Genomic DNA, 9,367 nt, shown 5'->3' on the forward strand with positions numbered 1-9,367 from the left:
GGGTCTTCCCAGCACACTCAGGAGGCAGAATTGCTCACTGGTCAAGGGAAATTCTGGTCTCTTTCTTTCTGCAGATGGTGTTTCCATCTCTCTCACCCGTCCCCAAAGAATTGTCCACTCTTCCATTTACACCATGTCAAAAACAGCAGTTTGGGCATCCTCAAGGGACCCATATTGTTTTCTTTGTCAATGTTCTTCAAGTTAAGTTTTGGCAACAAAAAAGAAGTCTGAAGGAACAAAATGAGAGATGTAGAGTGGATCGGTTAAGTTTTCCTAATGATATTCTTACAGGACAGCTCTTGCTACCCCGGAAGAACAAGCAGGTGCTTTGTCATAATGAAAATAAACTCCCCATTGTAACTTTTCTGGCCTTTTTCTCAACAACACAGTTTTCAATTTTCTTAAAACTTCTTCCTAATAAGATCCCATGATCATTCTGTGTGTCAAGAAAATATATAATTACCCCTTTTAGAATAAAAAATAATAGCTGCCATAACCTCCAGGTCAAACGTTTCTGCCATAAATGTAACTGGCCCTGCAGACCCCCTTGGAAGCAACGGTCCTGATTAGACTGTTTTTCTGAAGGCAACCTAATGAGATGAAGCCAAGTCTATTACTGAGAGAGCTTGTCTGCAGGCATGCATCCACTGATCAGAGACATGTTTAAACAAGTCTTGTTTATAATGAACAATCATATGAACTGGAATACCTGGAAAAGCCTACAGATGAAAAAGTGCATATGTGAACAAGCATTTATGGATTGGAATCCTAATATCAATATACTTTCTAACTTAAGTTTGTATGTTTCCACACATTCATAAATAAGAATTTAACTTAACATCACCCTAGTACAATGGATGTTCAATATATGCTAACTGTGGCTTTCAATCACTATTTTAAACTAGGAAATAAAATTTAGCTTTCTATAACAAGAAAAACTAAATTAAGAAGTACCCTACTAAGTAATCCTATAGAACTGTAGTTTGTATAAACTGCTCATCACAAATGAGATGCAAAGCATGACACCATACTCGTTCTTAGAGACATGAGCGGTGCCATAAAGAAAGGTCCACATTGCTGACAAAACTCTCTTCCACCACATAGTTTATAAGAGAAAAGGGAAGTATACAGTCAAAGATGTCTTTTATGTTCCCCAACAAAGCTTCATAGCTCCAGGTCATTCCAGCACAAAACCATAAAAGGTGTCCCTTTATCTTTCGGCAATTCAGATCTTCTGGTGCACTCACCACAGGGGCAATCCCAGTTCTACATAAGATGCATATAGTAACATCAATCACAGCTATCAAGAATGTCTACTAAAACTGACAGAAATAGAAACTCATTGGAGTTCTTTGGTTCTTAGACATTTATGAATGACGCATGTTTCCCTTTAAAGGCTGGACCCTTGAATTAAACATGGTCTAAATAAAATGGTCCCTATGAAGAATATACAGACCTTAAAAAATGCCTTAAACATTTGTAGAAATGCTTTTTATAAGCCAATATTGACAATAAAACTACAGCACTATTTTAAAAGCCCTCTCTTTTGAAAACTTTATTGAGTTTGTTTTCAAGTATAGTATCTCTAATTTGTTTCTTTCATCATAAAACTGTACTGTCTCTTCTACACGGGGTACCCCCCAAAACGGAAAGAAGCAACACTAGGTGGAGCTTGCACTCATTTTTCCTGCTAGGCAAGCATCAAGCAACTTGCTCTTAGTGAGTGCACCCAGTAACGTTGTCTGGGAAGGTTCTCTCTGGTGATAGTGAATATTATTGTAAAAACAGTTTCACTCAAACCTCGCTTTTTTGTCATCACAAAATTTAAAAGAAAAGTGTGTGGCTATGAAATTTTGCTTCTTGCTCAGGAAAAATGCCACAGAAACTGTTATGATGTTGAACACAGCTTACAAGGGCAACGCTAGGGGGGAAAACTCCAGTGTTCAAGTGGTTTTCTCCGTTCAGAAAAGGTGAAACATCAATTGATGACAAACCTCAATCCATACATCTCAAAACTTCCCAAACGGGCAAAAATGTCAACAAAATGCATGTACTTGTGCTTTAAGAGCGACAACAAACCACTGAAGAGATGGGGAAGTTATCTGGACTATCTTAGAGCTTGGTTCAGCGAATTTTAACAGAAAATTCGGGAATGAGAGGGTGTCTGCGAAATTTGTGCTTTGGGTTCTGAATGACCAGCAAAAAGAATGTCAAGTGGAAACATTCAGTGCTTTGAAAGAACAGCTTCAAAATGACCCAGACTTTTTTCCCCCATTACTGCTGAGGAGACACGGTGCTATTCTTAAGCAAACATCAATCAAGCTTGTGAAAGACACCATTGTCACCTCGCTCCAAAAAAAAAGCTCAACAAATGAAATCAAAGATGAAGACGATGCTCATTTGGTTTTCTGATGTGAGAGGAATAGTGCATTTGGAGTTCATTCCACCAGGTCAGACTGTTAATCAGTCTTTCGATTTAGAGCAGGCATCCTCAAACAATGGCCCGTGGGCCACACGCGGCCCACCGAGGACATTTACCCGACCTTCCAGGTGTTTTTGCCCCGTTTTGTTTTTTTACTTCAAAGTAAGATCTGTGCAGTGTGCATAGGAATTTGTTCATAGGTTTGTTTGTTTTTTTAACTATAGTCCGGCTCACCAAAAGGTCTGAGGGACAGTGAACTGGCCCCTGTTTAAAAAGTTTGAGGACTCCTGGTTTAGAGGTTCTGAAAACATTGTGTAACTGTGCAACAAAAAAAGGCCTGATTTGTGGCAGATGGGGGACTGGTTTTGCCACCACAACAATGCACCTCCTCATGCAGCCATATCAGTGCGCCAGTTTTTGGCAAAAATCAGTATGTTTCTCTTGCCCCATGCACCTGACTCACCTGACCTTGCTCCATGCGACTGTTTTCTCTTTCTGCAAATGAAGAGGGACATGCAAGGACAGCGATTTGACCATGTTGAAGGTGTGAAAAAAAACAAACAAATGAGGAAGGTGCTGTCAGCCATTCAAACGGACGAGTTTGAAAAATGTTTCCAAGAATGGAACCACATATTTGACAATTTATTGAGAGTATCACTTTGAAAGTGATAAGGCTGTTTTGTAAAAAAAAATTTTAATACATAGCATTGAAAAAAAAATTCCATTTGTGTGTGTGGTAACCCCTCAAAAATGTACATACTAAAGCAAATAACAACTGGTTACCCGCCCCCACCCCCAAAAAATAATTAAGAAAATGTGTCCTTTGGCCATTTGAACTAAACTATACATATACTGGGTACTAAAATTTATCTTTTAAAACACTTTGTATGTGTGATTTTTAGTAAACACATAAATTAGTTACTAGTATCTTAAAGCTAAACTATTTAGGCTGCACATGAGAGTATGTTTACCTAACTCATGAACAAGACTGCTTTCGTTGGTTTATATCTCCACATACAAATCTTACAGAGATTCTAGGGACCAGAGATCTACTGCTAACAGAACACTGCAAGTACTGAGAAAGAAGTGCTATTCCAATATATAAGGAAAGGAGTTACTTTGGTCACTAAGTTATAGGACTTTACCATTTTCTCGTACCAAGTATTGACAATTACTCTCACAAGCATTAGAAAACCTATATTAAGCCAAGATATCCAGAAGGCCAAGGTAATCTGATCCAAAGAGTTAAATGAAATCATAAAAGCAGTTTAGATATGTCTCAAGCAAGTATATACAAAAATTATCAGTTTTCCTGGACTTGTTGAATATTAACTACTACTAAAGAGTTCTTACAAAACACTGGACCAGCGCCAACTGTCTACATGGTGGAGAATGAGGAAATTTTAATGAATTTAATCTCTTACCCACCACACCTGTATTTTCAGAAATATTTTGAGAGGGGATAAGAATTAAAGGCACTAAAAATAAATTTTAAGCTTCAGTACACCCTTGATATGCTATCAACAAATGTGTGTGTGCACATATATGTTTACAATATATACTTGTAACTATCAACAACATAAAATGAGAAATGCTACTCACTAGCAAAAATGCTGCTCACATACAAACAATGTGCATGGGTCTATCTAAAGGCTGTCTTTCAGTTGACACTCTCTGCCTCACTTTCTTGGGCCCCCTCCCATGCGTTGCGAAGTCATCTTGAAAGACACAAAACTTAGGAATAGATGAAAGAAGGGAAAGAAGGAATAGTGGTATCACTCCTCCTCTATCATGAATGCTTCCCCAGAAACAAAACGTACTGGATGAAAGTAAAAATCTCCAAAGAAGAACAAGAAGAGGAATGATCCTCCATTCTATTCTACCTCCTCCCTTGAATGAGAAACCGTTTAGGGCACAGAAAATTAATGTCACAGAATTAACAACCTGAAAACAAATATTCAGAATTTAACTCCAAAAGAAAATTATTTTCAACTTTATAATAGGTATCACTAAAGGCATTTTTCCCAATTAGAATGAGGCGAATAAAATTATCCCCACATATTTTAAAACCCAAAAATAACTTTTCTTCCAATAAACATCACTGCAAACAGCACAAAATGAGGCGATTAACATACCTGTGTTGGCACAAGTACAGGAGGGTATGCCATCTTGTGATGTCGATACACCCAAAATGCACAGATGACAATTCCTGCAATTAACATTAACGGCACCAAGGAATAGAGCAAGATGTTGTAATAGGGTGGCTTAGGTGTAACTGGATTTGAAGTAGCTATAGAAAAGGGGAGGGAAAAATCAACTCATTATATTTAAATAAATATTTTATTCTTTTTGTCAAAGTTTAAAAAAACAGCTGAAGTAGAAATAAAAATAGTAATACTTTTTTTAATTTAAAAAAAGAAAGAAGTAGAAATAAGTCACTGCATACAACTCAAGTATACTTTATTTTCAATTTACTAGTTAAATAGTTAAATTTACTATGCATTTCCTTGTGAACTTACGCTGTGTGACTTCCAGCTCCGGAAAATAAGAAAACCTTTCATTACACATATTGCCCTCACAGCAACAAAAATATACTTCAGGGCTGTCTTTCTTTTCTATACAATCCGTCCTATAAACAGAGGAGAGAAAGTTAAAGCCAACATTACTACACTAAACCTACAATAGGTATTTTTCTAAAATTCTTCTCAAAAGTAAATTATTTATATTCACTTTCAGGATTTTCAATATCCAATGATCAATTCTTAAGGGTCAAATGTCCAATTTTTAAAAATTCACTGTTATTTTATAATACTCATACTTGTTTTTTTTTAAATATCACTTCATTTCATAATGACTAATCTAAGGTGATCATATTTTTTTGTATTTCAACTAGTAGAAAGCTCTAAGACAAACAAAGCCAATGAGAAAGTTTGGTCAATGAATGTTTTTGCTCACAGGAAATAGTTTTCCAATTTCACTGATACAAAAATAGTATATACAACTAGAAAACAAAAATTGATACAAGCTCATATCTAATGAGAACATATTACAACATCAGGCAGCCAAACGAGGCATGGGAATGAATGATGCCATTTTTTACAGCATTATGAACAGAATTGAGATTAGCAAAAAATAATAGCAATACTACAAACAGCAGGACTAAGGAATACAAAGAATGATTAGCATTGGATCGGTTAATTTAAAAGCGGAGTGGAGGATAGGTAGCCTTTATACAGAGCCCGAGTTGCCAAAATGCTATGGATTTGTTCTCCTAATCAACCACTAAGAAACAACCACATCCATAAAGAAACATGCAATACAAATCATATTTTAAAATATGACTAATAAACAACAGGTGAATTTAAAGCCATTTATTACATATAAACAATAAATTTTGTGATGGTTATTAGATTAAGGTTCACCTTCAACCCTAAAAAGAACTTTAAAAGAGAGGCAGTTTTAACAAAGCATACTTTGAAATAAAAGCTTTATTTTTAATACAAAGGGACTTCAAAAGCTTATGGAATTACAACATAATAAAATTTTTTCCAAGAACTTTTTTAAGCCTCCTCATATTTATTCAGTAAAACATTAAAAAGATAAATGAAAGCTGTTTTAGCAATTTGTAAAAGAAATGTTAAAATTTAAAAACAAATGCGTTATACTTTTAAATGTGCTTCAGAATATAAGAGATCATCAACATGATCAAATACCTCCTAAGTAGCTCAAGGTAATCCAAGAAAATGACTTATCCCCAGCCAATCTCATGAGTTGCCAGTTAGGCTGCTTACCACAATGTCAGCAGTTGGAAACCGCCACTTGCTCAGAAGAACGATGAGGCTTTCTATTCTCATAAGGAGTTACAGGTTCCAAAACCCAGAGAAATGGTTCTACCCTGTCCTACAGGGTCAACTGAGTCAGAATTAGCTTGATGATAGTGAATTTTCAGATATACTAAAATGAATCTTGGAAGTGCAGGGGCTAAACAGTTTGGCTGCTAAGTGTGAGGTTGGCTGTTCAAACCCATCAGTCACTCTACAGCAGAAAGAAATTTTTATGGAAGGAGTCAATTTCCATAAACATTTACAGCTATGGAAATCCTATGGGACAATTCTACTCTATTCTATAGAGTCGTGATGAGTCAGAACTGATTCAACAATTGGTGGTTTGGGGTTTCATGTACTAAAGAACCCGCATAGCAGTTACACATGTGACTGTGATCCATAAGGTCAGCAGTTCAAAACCTCCAACTGGCCCATGGGAAAAAGATGGGGCTTTTTACTTCCATAAAGAGTTATAGTTTCAGAAATTCAAGAGGCAGTTGGACCCTGTCCTATAGGGTCACTCTGAGTCAGTATTGACTCGATGACCCCAAGTAGTTGAGTAGTAGAGTAGTAGTGCTATGTAACTTTTCCTTTCTCTTCTTTTCCTGTTCTCCCATAGAATTTTTTTTTTTTCATCTATCAGTATCTTTCTTTTTTTTTTTATTAGGGGCTCATACAACTGTTATCCCAATCCATACACACAACAATTGTGTAAAGCGCATTTGTACATCGTTTCTCAAAACATTTTCTCTCCATTTAAACCCCCGACATTAGGTCCTCATTTTTCCCCTCCCTCTCCGCTCCCCCCTCCCGCATGAGCCCTTGATAGTTTACAAATGGGTATTTTGTCATATCTTGCCCTGTCCGACTTCTCCCTTCATCCACTTTTCGGTTGTCCGTCCCCCAGGGAGGAGGTCACACACAGTTCCATGTAATCGGTTCCCTCTTTCCTACCCACTCTCCCTCCACCCTCCCTGTTTTGCCACTCACACCACTGGTCCTATAGGGTTCATCCGTCCTGGATTCCCTGTATTTTCAGTTCCTATCTGTACCAGTGTACCTCCTCTGGTCTAGCCAGTCTTGCAAGATAGAATTCGAGTCATGGTAGTGGGAGCGGGGAGGAAACCTTTAGGAACTAGAGGAAGGTTGTATTTCTCATCATTGTTACATAGCACCCTGACTGGCTCATCTCCTCCCCGAGACCCCTCTGCAAGGGGATCTCCAGTGGCCTACTAATGGGCTTTGGATCTCCACTCTGCACTCCCCCCATCATTCACTATGGTAAGATTTTTTGTTCTGATGATGCTTTACACCTGATCCCTTCGACACCTCGTGGTTGCATAGGCTGGTGTGCTTCTTCCATGTGGGCTTTGTTGCTTCTGAGCTTGATGGCCGCTTGATTACCTTCAAGCCTTTAAGACCCCAGACGCTATACTTTTTGATAGCCGGGCACCATCAGCTTTCTTCACCACATTTGCTTATGCACCCATTTGTCTTCAGTGATCCGTTCGACACCCCGTGATCACACAGGTTGATATGTTGTTCCATGAATTTAAAGAATAAAAACAAAGACTCACTTATTTTTACATTAACATAAATGAGCTAGCAATAAACATGGTACAGTAATATTACTCCAAGAATAAATAGGTAATAATTTTCTATGTCTATAGCAAATTTCTATCTCCAGCAAAAATGGTTACACAGTTGAGTCTCAAGCAACTGAAATACTGATTGTAGGTAAGAAGAACAGGAACTTGTTGCCACAGGAAGAATAAGGAACGCTGATTTCAACTAACAAATAAAAGATAGTTTGGGATCAAGATGATCCCCAAACCCCATTCCATACCACCACTACCATTCCTCTTCAATTTCTTCCCACTTCAAACTAAATCCATTGCTGTCGAGTTGATGCCAACTCACAGGAGTTATATAAGGACAGAATAAAATTATCCCTGGGGTTTCCAAGGCTGTGAATCTCCATGGAAGCAGAGTACTACATATTTCCCTGCAGAGCCCCTGGTGGGTTCAAATCGCAGGACCTTTCCAACTGTAGCCAAGTGCTTTAACCACTGAACCACCAAAGCCCCACCTTCCAACTTACCTTTCAAAATAATCAATTATCACTTGATGCTCACACTTCAGTAAACAGAAACCAAATCTCAGGCCATGGAGTCAGTTCCAACTCATAACAACCCTATAGGGCAAAATATAACTGCTTCCATGAGTTTCCCAGACTATAAATCTTTACAGGAGTAGAAAGTCTCATCTTTCTCCTGCAGAGCAACTGGTGGTTTCGAACTGCTGACCTTGCAGTTACCATCCCAATGAATAATACACAACACCGCCAGGACTCCCCCATAAACAGAAGTACACTTAAGATATATAATAAAGAAATAATTCCTGGATAATTAACAAATTTGCAGGCACACAATAAAAATTAAATACTGAATTACTATGCCGTAATTTCTCATGAAAAGTAAATTTCACTTTCGTGTACTTCTTTACTATATTTTGATATTATCACACACGGAAAACAGACCAAAAACTTCCAGGCACCAATTGAGGCTCCTGAAAAGGGACTATGAGGTATTTAGTGCTCAGTGGGTCTATCAGTACTTTAGCCTCCAAATATCCCTGCCAGCCCTCTAGAGGCAGCTCAGTGATCAGCCCACCTTTGCCTCTTGGAAAGAACACAGGCAATCAATAAAATGATCACAGTATGCGCATTTCATTTCCAGTACAAACAGAACAATTTAAATAAGTTCTTTTCTTTTCTTAATGTAGCTTTCTGAGGACTGAGTTCTTAAGCAATCACCAGTCAAGTTAAAATACCTCTTGAGGTCAAGAACAGTTAACTTTGCAAGAAAAAAAAGAAGAGGCAGGGTGTAGAGCAAGATCAGTTTCTCCCAGATATATAAAGGAGGAAATGAAATACTATGATTAAGTTTTATTCTCCGTAAGGACAGCTCTTACAGCAAATACACTACCTTTTAACACAAACTTTTAATCTTGCTTTCCCTTAAAATTGGTGCACATGCATGCACACGCAGGTGTATAATCCTAAATGCATCAGTACAGGAATAGTTTTTATCTAGTATTCTTTTTTTTTTTTTTTTTTTTA

General features: G+C 37.5%; 1 protein-coding gene across 2 annotated transcripts in view; it reads right to left on the reverse strand.

The window, feature by feature from the left end:
* ACVR2A (activin A receptor type 2A) overlaps window positions 1-9,367 on the reverse strand; it is a 106,001-nt gene that overhangs the window by 32,796 nt on the left and 63,838 nt on the right. For both annotated transcript variants that reach the window (XM_004703836.2, XM_045299295.1), the window contains exons 3-4: window positions 4,942-5,051; window positions 4,558-4,712 (exon numbers count right to left, since the gene is read on the reverse strand). In XM_004703836.2, coding sequence (XP_004703893.1) covers window positions 4,558-4,712; window positions 4,942-5,051 — 265 coding nt within the window. The remainder of the gene's footprint in view (window positions 1-4,557; window positions 4,713-4,941; window positions 5,052-9,367) is intronic.

The sequence above is a fragment of the Echinops telfairi genome, unplaced genomic scaffold (assembly GCF_000313985.2).
Source record: "Echinops telfairi isolate 266 unplaced genomic scaffold, ASM31398v2 ScPeMD7_4;HRSCAF=17, whole genome shotgun sequence".
Taxonomy (NCBI): Eukaryota; Metazoa; Chordata; class Mammalia; order Afrosoricida; family Tenrecidae; genus Echinops; species Echinops telfairi.